The sequence below is a fragment of the Bufo gargarizans genome, chromosome 3 (assembly GCF_014858855.1).
Source record: "Bufo gargarizans isolate SCDJY-AF-19 chromosome 3, ASM1485885v1, whole genome shotgun sequence".
In the NCBI taxonomy this organism is placed as follows: domain Eukaryota; kingdom Metazoa; phylum Chordata; class Amphibia; order Anura; family Bufonidae; genus Bufo; species Bufo gargarizans.
In genome coordinates, this window is record NC_058082.1 from 230,250,436 (window position 1) to 230,266,649 (window position 16,214).

A 16,214-nucleotide genomic window follows, 5' to 3' on the forward strand; every position below is an offset into this window, starting at 1 on the left:
CCTTGTCAGTGACCATATATTGACAGTGTGGCAACTCTGTCTGAAGGGGCAAAGGAGCAGGACCAAGATGAGAGAAATACTCCTGCCGGATGGAGTGCGATGACGACGTCCAACTGTACCCGAGAAACCCTGGTCACATAGGAAAAAATAGAGCTGGGATTCCAGAGCAGAACCGCACATGGCTACTGGTCAGGTAGACACAAGGCGGAGGCGGTCAACCATTCATAGAAACATAGAATGTGTCGGCAGATAAGAACCATTTGGCCCATCTAGTCTGCCCAATATACCTTATACTATGAATAGCCCCTGGCCCCATCTTATATGAAGGATAGCCTTATGCCTATCCCATGCATGCTTAAACTCCTTCACTGTATTTGCAGCTACCACTTCTGCAGGAAGGCTATTCCATGCATCCACTACTCTCCCAGTAAAGTAATACTTCCTGATATTACTTTTAAACCTTTGCCACTCTAATTTAAAACAATGTCCTCTTGTAGCAGTTTTTCTTCTTTTAAATATTCTCTCCTCTTTTACCTTGTTGTTTCCTTTTATGTATTTAAAATTTTCTATCATATCCCCTCTGTCTCGTCTTTCTTCCAAGCTATACATGTTAAGGTCCTTTAATCTTTCCTGGTAAGTTTTATCCTGCAATCCATGTACTAGTTTAGTAGCTCTTCTCTGGACTCTCTCCAAAGTATCAATATCCTTCTGGAGATATGGTCTCCAGTACTGAGCACAATACTCCAAATTAGGTCTCACTAGTGCTCTGTAGAGCGGCATGAGCACCTCCTTCTTTCTACTGGTAATTCCTCTCCCTATACACCCAAGAATTCTGCTAGCATTTCCTGCTGCTCTATGACATTGTCTGCCTACCTTTAAGTCTTTTGAAATAATGACCCCTAAATCCCTTTCCTCAGATACTGAGGTTAGGACTGTATCACTGATTTTATATTCTGCTCTTGGGTTTTTACGCCCCAGGTGCATTATCTTGCACTTATCAACATTTAATTTTAGTTGCCAGATTTTTGACCATTCCTCTAGTTTTCCTAAATCCTTTTCCATTTGGTGTATCCCTCCAGGAACATCAACCTTGTTACAAATCTTTGTGTCATCAGCAAAAAGACACACCTTACCATCAAGGCCTTCTGCAATTTTGCTGATAAAGATATTAAACAATATGGGTCCCAGAACAGATCCCTGAGGTACCCCACTGGCAACAAGACCATGGTCTGAATATACTCCATTGACTACAACCCTCTGTTGTCTGTCCCTCAGCCACTGCCTAATCCATTCAGCAATATGGGAGTCCAAGCACAAAGACTGCAATTTATTGATAAGCCTTCTATGTGGGACAGTATCAAAAGCCTTACTAAAGTCTAGATAAGCGATGTATACTGCACCTCCGCCATCTATTATTTTAGTCACCCAATCAAAAAAAATCAATAAGATTAGTTTGACATGATCTCCCTGAAGTAAACCCATGCTGTTTTATCTTTCAATCCATGGGATTTTAGATGTTCCACAATCCTCTCCTTAAGCTCGAGGAGGGAGAAGAAATAGAAAGGGTATTACGTGCAGGAACGAAACCCCTATCAGCGGTGCCAAGGCGTGACAGCCACCCGCTCTGCCTGGTGTAGGGAGACACGTAGTCCACCAACGGAATGAGCAGTGAAAGGAATGACCACCAACGGACCGACATGACGATAGTCATTACTCATGACTGAAGAGAGGTAGCGCCGATGGCGTCACAGCATCAACTATTAGCACCCAAGTCCCGCTTATAACAGCAACCTAGTGGTAGACGAGTGCCATAGGGACTAAGCTACCCAGTAGAGTGCACCCAAAGAGAGGTGCTAATCAGCTATAGCAATTATGCAATCGCAAAGCCCAGTGTAGACAACAGAAGAACAACCGTTGTCAGAGCAACGGCAATTATCGGTAGTGTAAATGAGTAAGAGGCTAGGGGTAAAGTCCATTCCCATCTGATACCTGCGCTATACAGAAGTAGCCACAGAATCTAGCGGTAGTGCAATACTCCGCCTAAGGAGGAGGCCATACAAAGGGAGCCACAAATCTAATTCTAACGCCATACTCCACAGCTAAGGAGGTGGCCACACAGTAGAGGCCACCGATTCCAGTTGCAGTAGGAACCCTAGCATGTAGTGGTAACGCAAATACCCCTTATACAGTAGTAGCTACAGCATGCCCCGCCAGCGCAAAACTCAGGGGGAGGCCTGAGGGCATCCAGTAAGAGCCATGGTACCATACAGCCCCAGTTAAGTAGAGCTAACCTTAAACACTCCACCTGGGAAGGGCGCTGAACAGGAGAAACCGCCGAAGCCATACCAGGGTAGAAGCCCTACCTGAGGGGGGCTGCCCCACTGCAGCGACTACTAGCACTAGCACTAGCATGAAAACTTCACCTGTGGAGGAGAACCCGCTGTAGAAGCTAATCCAGAGTGTCAGCATAACCACTTCACCTAGATAAGTAGGAGTGGTGGACAGAGAATACAGAGTTAGTGCAACACTGGGCTCGCTGGATCGTAATCACAATATTCTTTGCAATGGCGTACGCACTATATGTTGTCGAGGACAATACCATGTCCGACCTGAACGGTGGGGCCCATGGGGATGGGGGATCTCTAGGACACCTAAGTGTTGCTAGGTAACCCCCATGAGAGGACAGAGTTCGACATATTTACACGCCCAACCAGCCTGGAAGACAAGAAGGATACGATATGGAAGTAGCCACAGTATCCAGTGGCGGTACCCATATGCCACTAAATGAAGAGTACAGGGAACCAGCGACTCTTGCCACGCCCCACCTGTGAAGGAAGCCAAGGCATCTAGTGCCATGGCGTAGTTGAATTGTAGCATCCAAAGATGCTTAGTTATTCCCCCGTTAACGGATCACTTGTGGAAGGAGGTAATGCAACAGGAAGCATGGTGGTGGCAATGCAACAAATGAAATAGTATCCGGTGGAAGAGTAATACTCCGCTTAAGGAAGGGGGTAGCGTGACAGTCAGAACTGTATCCAACGGTAGTGTAATTACCCCACCTATGGAAGAGGGTAATGTCTACGGCAAGCACAGCACTCAGTGGTAGTGCAATTATTCCACCTATGAAGGGAGGTAATGCATACGGCAGGAACTGAATCCAATGGTAGAGAAATTACACCGTTTATGGAAGGGGGTAATGCATATGGCGAGTCCTGTACCAGATGGGAGTGCAATTACTCCACCTAAGTAAGGGGATAATGCATACATTAAACGCTGTAACCAGTGATAATGCCATAACGCCCCCTATAGAGGAGGCTAATTCATACGGAGAGTACTGTACCCAGTGGAAATGCAATTCAGCCACCTACAGAGGGGTAGCACTGAAACTAGTGCTAGTGCAATTAGTCCACCTATGTAAGGAGGTAATGCATAAGGGAAGTACTGTATCCAGTAGTAGTGCCAATACTCCGCCTAAGGAAGGGGGGAAAGCATACGACAAGTACTGCTGGCTTGGAAGATTGTACCGGATTCATGCAGAGTCCAAATCGCTGATCCCCCCTAAGACCGAACCTCTCCAGAGAGGGAGGGTGCATCTGAGCGTTACCCTAGGGAGGAAGGGTGGGGGTGTGGAGGTGACCGAGGAGAAAAATTTGCTGCTCTGGCCCACTTGTGCGCAGTTCCACCCCTCAGAATCTTGCCCATAGCAGTTGCAGGCTGCGCCGGTGGGGATTTATCAACCAAACTACCCAAGAGGTGGAATAGGAACTTCTAAAGGTCCACCCACTGGATTGCGCAGGCTGTGCTTTATCAACCAAATGACCCCGGAGAGTGGATTGGGAATCCTTCAGATGTCCTCCCCTGGATTTGCGCAGGTGGAGTATTATCAACCAAACAGACCCGGAGGGTGGATTGGGAATCCTTCAGATGTCCTCCCCTGGATTTGCGCAGGTGGATTATTATGAACCAAACGGACCCGGAGGGCGGATTGGGAAACTGTGAGAGATCTTCCACTGTCTGTGATAGGGCACAGGCCAAGTCTGGTACCACACAGTCAGGGTGGTCCTGCAGTGATGTGGGTTGAAGGGGGCAGGACCAGTATGGGCACACATTTTTATTTTTTATTTTGATGAAACTGTGATGTCCCAGCCTCAAGTGGACAAGAGGCAGGAAGGGGTTGAATTTTTCAATATTAAGGCACATTGCCTGCAGATAAAAACCCCGGATAACCTGGTGCCAGCCTCAAAGAGGTGGCTGGTCAGGAATGGTTAAAACTGCCTTGAGGCCCGGGGGGCGGAGCTCAGCGGGCTCCTGGGGGAGGGGGACAGCTATAGGTGAGAAGAATTCGCGCCAGAGAGATGAACCCACCCCCCCATACCTGGGAAAGAAAGTTGCAGCCTACTAGGCCACAAAGCCAGGTCCTAAAGTTTTTGCGCACGGCTGACCGGGAAGCTCTGCCGGTCAGCTGGAGCACAGTGGGACCGGGACTGGTGCGCGGAATGCACCCGCTTGCGCCCCCCGGCCGCAGGTGCCCACCCCGTGGGCCGGGAAAAAAAAATAGCGCAGGCTGGAGTGAACAGGTAGGCCCGAAGTGAAGCCGGGACCTAAATTTTTGCGGCGCCCAGTCGAATAAAGTGTGGCGCCCGGTTGGCCGGAGAACGGGGGTCCCGGAATGGAGAGCCGCCCTGCATTAAGCAGGGGGGTCTGCCTCCTCCGACACTAAGCTATAAACTAACATGCTGTAATGCAAGGCACCAACAAACAGACCAGTGATGAAAGCAAAAAGGTGTTTATTCACCAGAAACATAAACGTCCAGGACACTTGCTGGTAACAAGGAATAATAACAAAAAACCAGGCAAGGAGATTCCAGGAATAGTCCCAACCAGTGCTGAATGATGCTGTGCACTTGGCAGTCGAGTCACTCCAGATCTTGGGTCCGCTGTAAGGACAAAGTTCCTGGCAGTCTTCAGTCACTAGGAGTTGTGACCTATACCTGGTTGAGGGAAAATAACAGTGGGCACTGATCACCCTGAGAGACCTCCTTTTAAATGCCTGCTGACCAATCCCAGGGTGCCAAGTGTCCACTACCATAGGTGAACAAATTGCCCTGCACCTGAGTACAAGGCCTAAGGCAATCACAAGTTGATTAACCCATGGCTGGCTCCCTAATCCACTTTGCTCTTGTGAGTCAGTATAATATGCGCCACTGGTCGACGAAGTGCATAAGAAGCGCGTACTCGCGACCGTGTATCCCTTTGCGAACCTGCCCTCGTGCGTACGCACGGACGCATGATTGACTCAGAGCGAGTATGCGAGCGCCTGGACCCAGATGCGGAAACGGAAGTCGCAGGAGACAACCCTGGCCGCGGCGTCTTGTCACTCGCCTGGCCACTCTGTCCCCGGGACTCCGACGGTCCTCCCCTCCGATGTCCACGCGAACGCATCTCCGCACTGGCTCGCAAAGGGGTCAGCGCTGGTGCATCAGAGACACGCATAACCTGTCCCGCAACTCCACGAGGACCCCTCTTGGCTCCCCTGGAGTGCAAAGCAGGTGAGGATCTTACACATGCTCTCTCCAGGCTGGAGGGGGTATAGTCTGCAGGGGAGGAGCTATCACTTTTTAGCCTAGTGTCGCCTCCTAGTGGCAGCAAGCAGCTATACCCACCACAGTCCTGTGTCCCCCAATGATACGAGAGAGAAAGTACTTTTCAAGATATTAGACATGTGCATATAGCACGAGTCCCATAGTCATAATCTGAGCGCTCCTATCTTTGCATCGTACCCGGACTGCCATGGTCCTACGACTTGATGTGTCAATGGACATAAAGTCACTATTCAAGGAGTACTCAGGACTCTTTGGCGGATGAAACAGAGATTTTTCTCTTTATACACCGAGCATAAGATTGTGACACATCATAGTGACATGTCAGAAGTTTTGACTGTGGGGGGTCCAAATGCTGAGACTGAAATGAAGGACTAGAAGGGCTCATTTGCGTGCTGTGCCCTTTTTGCTGTGATTGGCTCTAAGCGTCTCTCCTCGGAGATGCAGACTTATCTGTGTAAGGCTTCGTAGACTATCTTTAAACCCGCAACCTGGTCTGCTGACCAGGAAGAGGCCAGCAGAGATGATAACAGGTAAAGGGGCAAAACTGGGTTCTTCTGCCCCTAGTAGGAGCCTGACCCCGACAGATGAAACTTCTGACATGTCACTATGACACATGAAAAGGTTTATGAAATGATTCATCTGGATCCTGGAACCCCTATAACAGTTATCATTTTACTCCTTTGCAATGGAATTATATCAATGGAGAACACATTACACGTTTCATCTAACGTGAACATACTTGGTGTGTACGGTCTTAATTGCTTGAGGATTAGTATGGAGAAGTCTTGCACTCCACAGTGGATCTCCCTAAAATAGAAAAAAAAAAAAAGAATAAAGATTAAATCACAATGAAATCGAATGCTCCTTGAATTATTATGAACCAGGAAAATTAAGGTTACCTGCACACGTTGTGGATTACGTTTTGTGCGGTTTTCACCCTTTTCAATGGAAGGGTGAGATCTGGAAAAAAAATGCATGAAAACGGCACAAAGCACAGCAACATATGGATATATTAAATTGGACTGGCACTCTGTATGTGTGGTGATATGGAATAAATACAGTGAATGGTATGATAAAATATAAGTGATCACAATTTAATTCATAAACATAATATAATACAATAAAATACACAATACAATAAAAGCATATATACGCTAAAAATTAGTAGATAGCAGCACTGGCATGTAATGATACCTTTGTTAGTTCGTATAATGTGATTGGTATCTTGTAATAAGCAAAATGGTTGGATAAAGTAGTTGTCCTTTCAATCACATTAAAAAGTCCAAAACGATCCCATGCAGGTGTAAAGTCCAATAGGTGTGTGGCTTGTGCAAAGGATTCAGCACAAATGTGTTGGCTCCTAGGTAGCGGTAGTCACTGAGATATGATACTCCAGGTAAGAGAGTTATATCAAATCTTACCTTGAGCCAGCTGGAGTGAAAACAAGCAGTCCCTCACGTGTATGCTGCAGATGATCCCACGTTTAAAGGTTTATTGTGTTAGGCGCCGGAGCAATGTGGTCTATGGCGTGCTGTGGTAGACGCTGGGATGGTGCGGTCTATAGCGTGTTGCTGGTTTGGCCGTCTGTATCACAGTGTGTGCTGCGTCCCACGTGGTTCGTGACGTACCTCCAGTCCGGGACTCCAACAGAGTATCGCGTGACCTGGTATACGGCAGTCAGAGTATCAAAGACTATGCTCGGCGAGATCTGGATAAAGTTGTTCACTGGAGCGCTCCAGTAGTTGCAAAGAAATATTCTCAGATTATAATTCCATCTGAGTATATAAGAAGGCCTTGATTCTGATGGGAGTATATCAGCTGGTTACGCCAAACGCGTTTCGGGGACCTCTTCCCCTTCCTCAGTGGCAGCTGATCTCCCTAAGTTTGGAATGAGTTTATATAGGCTGCATAGAGAAACAAAAAAGGTGGTTTGGATTCTCAATTCCAGTTTTTTGTTCTTTGTTCCATTTATCATAGGTACTTGCAAAAAGCGGTTTGGATTTTCAATTTCAATGTTCCATTTATCATAGGTGCTGTTCTGTGCAATATTGATGCGATAATTTGAAACATTATTTGGTTAGGACTTAATTGAATATTTGTCAATAAAATACATTAGATGAATATAATAAATAAATGCTGCAATGTTAGTTTAAAACAAATATAAAAATAAATATATGAACAGACGAATACTAAACAGTTCATTCAATTGTTATATATAATCTATAGATAAATAAAAAATAAAAAATAAAACCATGTATATGCACATGTATGTGAATAGTTAAAATATGCATAGTATATATATATCTATATGTATATATATATATATATATACATATATATATAAAAAATAAAAACATATATTAGTGATATGTATTGTTTGATGTCATTGAATAATAGCAGGACTATTCGGACGTAATTGAAAGAAGAACTATATTTTTCGGACGTATTAAAAAGAAGGACTATATTTCTCGGACATATTAAAAAGAGGAGTATATTTTTCGGACATAATAAAAAGAGGAAAATGGTGGAAGGGATGTGTGTCCGACTCGGAGGGAGAGACTCAGTGCTGATAAACAGCCTGACATGAGGCTCACCGTCAGAAAACGGACACATAACCTATATCTATAAAAAGCCAAAAATTTCTAGGTCGGCATTCAGACCCAATGGAATAAGACTCCCAAAGTCAAATATCAAACGTGATTCGGCCCTAGACATTCTATCTATATGCTTCCCTCCCCGCCAGTGTGTATCAATCTTTTGTAGTGCCATAAAAAACATACCTGTTGGGTCTTTATTGTGGACTTCTTTAAAATGTTTGGATAGTGAGTGTTTTATGTATCCGTTTCTGATATTACGCAGATGTTCACTTATCCTTGTTTTTAGGCATCGTTTTGTCCTACCAATGTATTGTTTTCTACACGGACATTGGATAAGATAGATTACACTGGAGGAATTGCAAGTGAGAAAGCTTTTTACCGTTAGGGAGAAGGTATTTTGTGATGAAGTTATGTCAGTGGTTTTTCTTGCAAATTTAGTGGTTTTGCATCCTTGGCATTTACCGCATCTGTAGAATCCTTTAAGACTCATCCAATTTCCAGTTAGAGTGGTTTTCTTAGGATTATATTTAACTGAAGGTGCAATTTTTAAGCCTAAATTTTGTGCTCGAGTGTATGTAATTTTTGGTTTTAATGGTAAAAATGAACCAATTATTTTATCCTGTGTCAGCAGGTGCCAATATTTACTAATGATGCGATCAATTTTTTTGTATTGAGTAGAAAAAGGTAATATAATCCTAAAGTCCGTTTTGTTATCTATATTTTCATTTGTTGTACGGTTATCTGGATTCTTGGGGTCTTTTTTAAAAAAGGTTTCTCTTGGTATTTCGTTTACCCTCTGTAACGCTGTTTCCAGGACATGTGCAGGGTATCTTTTATCTGTGAATTTCTCCTTCAATATTTCGGCTTCTTTTTGATATTCTGAGTCTTTTGTGCAGTTTCTTTTCAAACGACGAAACTGTCCAAAAGGGACATTCGTCAGCCAATGGGGCAAATGGCAGCTTGAATATAAGATATACCCATTTTTGGCTGTCTTTTTCTGAAACGTCCGGCATATATATCTATTTTCATTTTTCATTATATTTAAATCAAGGAATTCCGTTTCTAACTGATTCATATTTGCTGTGAAAGTTAGATTATAGCTGTTGTTATTTATTTCAGAGATAAAGGAACATAGACTGGTTTCATTGCCTCTCCAGATCAGGATGACGTCATCAATATATCTGCGCCAGAGCACCAGGTTGCCCCCTATATTGGGATCAATGAACGTTTCTTCCCATTGGGCCAAAAACAAATTAGCATAACTGGGGGCAAACCTGGTGCCCATGGCGGTCCCCATGATCTGGAGGTAATAGTTCTCTTTAAAAAAGAAATAATTGTGTTCCAATATATGTTTAACACCTTCTATAATAAATTTTGATTGTTCCGGTTTTAGATTTTCTTTCCCTAATTGAACTTCAAGAGCATAAAGACCTTGATTGTGATTAATTACTGTATATAATGATTTAATATCTAAGGTTGCTAGAATCCAATTATCTTCTACCTTCAATTTTTCTAAGATTTCAATGATTTCTGTAGTATCCTTCAAATATGATTTTGTTTTTTTAACTATTGGTTGTAACCACGAGTCTATATATTTAGACAAATTCGCGGTTAAAGATCCGATGCCGGATATTATGGGACGGCCTGGTGGGCAGGCTGCATCTTTATGTACCTTGGGTAGGCAATACAGCACTGGTAGCCTACCAGGTGTTCCCATAATGAAATTGAATTCTGTTTTACTAAGAATTTCTAAGTCCAGTCCTTTAGTGCTATATTTAAGTAATTTTTCTTTAAAAGAGGCAGTTGGATCACCCTTTAAAATCTTATAGGTTTCGGCATCGGATAAGTGTCTTAGGCACTCTTTATTATAATCCTGAGTGTTTAAAATTACTATAGCGCCCCCCTTATCGGCGGGGCGTATCGTAATTTCTTCACTGTCCTGTAATTCTCTTATTGCCAATGCTTCTTTCTTTGATAGATTACTATTATATATTTGTTTTTCTTTCAATCTCCTTAGGTCCATTTCAACACATTTTTGGAAACCTGCCATTTCTGGGCTTATCTCATTTCTGGGAAATTTTTTTGATTTATTTTTGAGTGAAGTATGTTGGAATTTTTCAGTCGTATATGTTTGTGGAACCAACGGGTTTTTTAAAAAATATTTTTTTAGACATATATTTTTAATACATTTTTGTATACCAATATAAGTATCAAATTTGTTTAATTTCGCAGATGGAGCAAATTTGAGTCCTTTATTTAAAAGTGATATTTGTGCTTGGGTTAAAACTACATCGCTCAGATTGATAATATTATCTTTCTCTAATAATCTTTTCTGTAGTTTTTGTGTCTTTTTGCGTCCTCTGCGTGTTTTCTTTGATCCCTTTGATTGGGGTAGTGCTGTTGGTGTGTCGGTGTTGCGAACTGTTGTTCTCTGTATCTCGGTGCTCGTGAGTGTGCTTGTTGGTGATTCTCTGTATGTGAATTGTGATATCTCAGATTGTAGGGGTGTTTTGGGGGGGGAGTGTGTTTGTGAATTGGGGATGGTGGGGATAGTGATCTCCTGTGTTTCGGTCGTGTAGAGTGGTGAGGTGGCGTCCGATCTAAAAAAACCTGCTCTGTGAAGTTTTCAAATCTGTTTCTCACTGGTATATTATACCTTTGTTTTTCATTGGGGATTATCTCTACGGTATTTTGAATATCTATTTCTATTTCATTTTGTTTTGATTTATTTTCTTGTATATCGAACTTTCTTAGTTTTTTACTTTTTTTAAAAATAATATCTTGTTCGGTTTTGTCTAAACTTCTACAGATTCTTTCTTGCCAGTTATTATATATTTCGTCTTTCACTAGATGTTCCATATCACCTTTGATTTGATTAATTTTTTCACCTATTGTGGCTAGAATTTGGGCTCTGCGTTTTATTATTAACTCAATTAACCCCCGTGATTGAGTATCTAAAAATTTATCCCACTCTTGATTGAATTCCTCGCTCCATAAATCTTGGGCTGGTGTTTTAAATAATTTTAAGCCTTTTGGTATTGTATTTTGGCTTAAATATTGTTTTAAAGACTTAATTTCCCAGTATTGTCTTAATTGTTTTAATAATAAGGTCTCTAATTCTCTGAATATCTCAGTTGTCGATTTTGCTCTATTTGCTGATGGATCAGTTCCTTCAGAGACATCAAACATATATGTATCAACTTTCTTAATTTTATGTTCCATATGATTCCACACATCCATATTTGCAAGCAGAGGAGCTAAATTCCAGATAGGGTGAGAAAAAGTAGGCTTGAAAGAAAATGTTTAAAGGAATAGCTCACTCTGATGTAAAACAGGACCAGGTGCTCTAGGCCGGGAAAACTGTATCACCCTTACAGATAGGATTAAAATGGATATATTAAATTGGACTGGCACTCTGTATGTGTGGTGATATGGAATAAATACAGTGAATGGTATGATAAAATATAAGTGATCACAATTTAATTCATAAACATAATATAATACAATAAAATACACAATACAATAAAAGCATATATACGCTAAAAATTAATGGATAGCAGCACTGGCATGTAATGATACCTTTGTTAGTTCGTATAATGTGATTGGTATCTTGTAATAAGCAAAATGGTTAGATAAAAGTAGTTGTCCTTTCAATCACATTAAAAAGTCCAAAACGATCCCATGCAAGTGTAAAGTCCAATAAGTGTGTGGCTTGTGCAAAGGATTCAGCACAAATGTATTGGCTCCTAAGTAGCGGTAGTCACTGAGATATGATACTCCAGGTAAGAGAGTTGTATCAAATCTTACCTTGAGCCAGCTGGAGTGAAAACAAGCAGTCTCTCACGTGTATGCTGCAGATGATCCCACGTTTAAAGGTTTGTTGTGTTAGGCGCCGGAGCAATGTGGTCTATGGCGTGCTGTGGTAGACGCTGGGATGGTGCGGTCTATAGCGTGTTGCTGGTTTGGCCGTCTGTATCACAGTGTGTGCTGCGTCCCACGTGGTTCGTGACGTACCTCCAGTCCGGGACTCCAACAGAGTATCGCGTGACCTGGTATACGGCAGTCAGAGTATCAAAGACTATGCTCGGCGAGATCTGGATAAAGTTGTTCACTGGAGCGCTCCAGTAGTTGCAAAGAAATATTCTCAGATTATAATTCCATCTGAGTATATAAAGAAGGCCTTGATTCTGATGGGAGTATATCAGCTGGTTACGCCAAACGCGTTTCGGGGACCTCTTCCCCTTCCTCAGTGGCAGCTGATCTCCCTAAGTTTGGAATGAGTTTATATAGGCTGCATAGAGAAACAAAAAAGGTGGTTTGGATTCTCAATTCCAGTTTTTTGTTCTTTGTTCCATTTATCATAGGTACTTGCAAAAAGCGGTTTGGATTTTCAATTTCAATGTTCCATTTATCATAGGTGCAGTTCTGTGCAATATTGATGCGATAATTTGAAACATTATTTGGTTAGGACTTAATTGAATATTTGTCAATAAAATACATTAGATGAATATAATAAATAAATGCTGCAATGTTAGTTTAAAACAAATATAAAAATAAATATATGAACAGACGAATACTAAACAGTTCATTCAATTGTTATATATAATCTATAGATAAATAAAAAATAAAAAATAAAACCATGTATATGCACATGTATGTGAATAGTTAAAATATGCATAGTATATATATATATCTATATGTATATATATATATATATATACATATATATATAAAAAATAAAAACATATATTAGTGATATGTATTGTTTGATGTCATTGAATAATAGCAGGACTATTCGGACGTAATTGAAAGAAGAACTATATTTTTCGGACGTATTAAAAAGAAGGACTATATTTCTCGGACATATTAAAAAGAGGAGTATATTTTTCGGACATAATAAAAAGAGGAAAATGGTGGAAGGGATGTGTGTCCGACTCGGAGGGAGAGACTCAGTGCTGATAAACAGCCTGACATGAGGCTCACCGTCAGAAAACGGACACATATACGACTGAAAAATTCCAACATACTTCACTCAAAAATAAATCAAAAAAATTTCCCAGAAATTAGATAAGCCCAGAAATGGCAGGTTTCCAAAAATGTGTTGAAATGGACCTAAGGAGATTGAAAGAAAAACAAATATATAATAGTAATCTATCAAAGAAAGAAGCATTGGCAATAAGAGAATTACAGGACAGTGAAGAAATTACGATACGCCCCGCCGATAAGGGGGGCGCTATAGTAATTTTAAACACTCAGGATTATAATAAAGAGTACCAAAAAATATATTGAAACACAATTAGACTGGCTCACAGTATTTTTGCATTTATTACACTTAATAAAAATCACAATTATTTACTGTTGTAATTGTAAAATAATAAAATTCATAAAATTAATTGCCCACTACATAGAAGACATATCTTAGAAGTATATCAGAATAGCATAAATATATGGGTATTTTGAATGCGGAGCTCACGCATATACCCAACTAGCAGGAGTACTCCAAAGGGATAATAGGACCACTTGATTATGCTTTGTGGTGTCGGTCAGTAGCGCATTGGATCCATACTTTGACAATGTTCAGATGGTTATAAAATAACTTGCTAAATGTTCAACATACCAATCGGTAAGCAGATATCCACCCTGCGGTCCACGGAATGTTCTTATAGTATCCGGAGGGTACTTTGTACCTGTTCTCGTAGCGGTGTCTGCTAGCTACCTCCTGCCACGAGGTAAAAACACCGCTTCTCCTTCTCGGCGTCTCACGTGACCTGACCTGTAGATGGTTTTACTTGGTTGGTGATGACATCCACCTGCGCCTGTCGGAGTAGCGGGATATAGCAGAACTATACCGGTACGGGATTCGACTCCCCTTCACAGGGACTGTTTAGGTGGTGGTTAAATCAGTCCTCTTTAGAGATTAAGTCGCTGCCGTTGCCGCATGGGTTTTTCTCGGGTGGTTCTGAATAGTAAATAGCACGGATCCTTTTTTTGTGTGCTTAGACAGAAATAGCGCACCACTGGCTGGGTCCTGTTCACACTGATTTATCCTAGACGCGTTTCAGAACCGTAGTTCCTTCCTCAGTAGGCAAATGTGAAATGCTACCTGTGTACAGACTAGACATGTCTTTATATCCCCTTTTTAGGTTTGATGGAATATCTGGTCTGGATTCTTAATTAATTGGCTGCAGGGAATTTACCACTTGCAGCCTGATATTGTCATGGATCCAGACGGAGGATTTTTGACACACGTGTGTCATACTTTGTGGGCAACATATATATATTATATATTACCAAATATAGACATTATTTTTCCATAGAAAACCTTCTATATAAAAAAGAAATAGAGAGTAAGAATAAAAACTAAAAATAGAAATAAAAATGCATGATAGATACAATAATAAAATGAACAATAAAAAGCCAATAGAAGAAAAAAAATATATGAAAATAAATAGAATACAATTATCAAAATAAAAATAAATATAAAAAAATAGAAATAAAAATAAAAATAAATAATAAATAAAATAAAAATAAAAATAAAAAATCAAAAATCAGACATGGATAGGCAATGATGGTATGGTATTGACAACTTTATAGCTGGATCTTGAGTTTGAAGGTCCTGGACTGGTCTGCGTTGTAGGGAGAGGGGGGGAGGAACGCAGGGAAAGTCGGCGTGTCGCCGCACAGCCCAACCCCGACTAACCATGTGGTCCTACCACCCTCTCCTATAGGAAACCAAAAATTTCGATCTCTGAATTCAGTCCCTGTGGCATCAGGGGCCCAAACTCAAAGATCTTCTTTGATTCTTGTCTCGACATTTTTGCCACGAAGTCCCCTCCCCTCCAGTCTGATTTGACTGACTGGATAGCACAGTACCTCAATTTACTGGGATCTCCTGCATGATGTAATTTGAAATGTTTTGACAGGGGGTGTGTTTCTGATTGTTTTTTAATGTTGTTAATATGTTCTGCGATCCTAGTTTTGAACACTCTTTTGGTCCGTCCTATATACTGTTTTGGGCATGGGCATTGTATAACATAGATAACTGCCTTACTATTACACGATAAAATTTCTTTAATCTCCCATTTGAAATCATTAGATGTTGAAGATATAGTTCTCAGATTTCTCTCAAAGTGGGTCTGTTTGCAATTATGGCAGCAACCACACCTGAAAAACCCTTTCAGGTTGGACCATGGAGTTATCATTGGTTCAATGCTCTTTTTTCTTATTGTAGGGGCTACTTGCAGCCCTAGGTTGGGAGCCCGGGTGTAGACAATTGGGGGAAGAGCCGGGAGTATAGAGCCCAAGATTTTATCATTTTTTAGATGGTGCCAATGTTTATGTATGATGTTGTTCACCATCCAATAGTCTTTATTGAATGGGAGAATCATTTTTGCAGTTTGTTCTTTATCACTGATATTTTTAGACATTGCCTCAGATTTAAAAAAGGTGGTTCTATCCAATTGTCTCACTTTTTTAATTGCATCCTCCAATAGTCCATTGGAATATTTTTTAGCTAGAAATTGTGTTTTCAGGTGTTCTGCCTCTGCCTCAAACTGTTCTTTTTCTGTGCAGTTTCGTTTTAAACGTCTAAATTGGGAGTAAGGGACATTTAGGAGCCACCTTGGGAGGTGGCAACTCGTGCTCAAAATGAAACTATTTTTGGCTACATCTTTTTGAAACGTACTGACAGACCAATGTTTCCTGTTTTTTGCATATGTGCAAGTCCAGGAACTCAACAGCTTGTAAATTAATATTTGCCGTAAATTTCAGGTTGAGCTCATTATTATTAATTTCTTGTATAAACTGCATTAGTGAGGCATATGAGCCTCTCCATATTAATAAAACATCATCGATGTAGCGCCGCCATAGGACCAGGTCCGCCCCGAGTTTGGGGGAGATGGTGTCCTGTTCCCATGCTGCCATAAATAAATTGGCATAACTCGGGGCGAACCTGGTACCCATGGCGGTGCCAGTCGTTTGCAAATAATAATTAGACTCAAACTGAAAATAATTA

At 41.2% G+C, this 16,214-nt stretch overlaps 1 protein-coding gene across 1 annotated transcript in view; it reads right to left on the reverse strand.

Moving 5' to 3' along the window:
* Positions 1-16,214, reverse strand: part of LOC122930896 (homocysteine S-methyltransferase 1-like) — a 51,031-nt gene that overhangs the window by 14,815 nt on the left and 20,002 nt on the right. Inside the window, exon 2 of the mRNA XM_044284590.1 lies at positions 6,343-6,410. Coding sequence (XP_044140525.1) covers positions 6,343-6,410 — 68 coding nt within the window. The remainder of the gene's footprint in view (positions 1-6,342; positions 6,411-16,214) is intronic.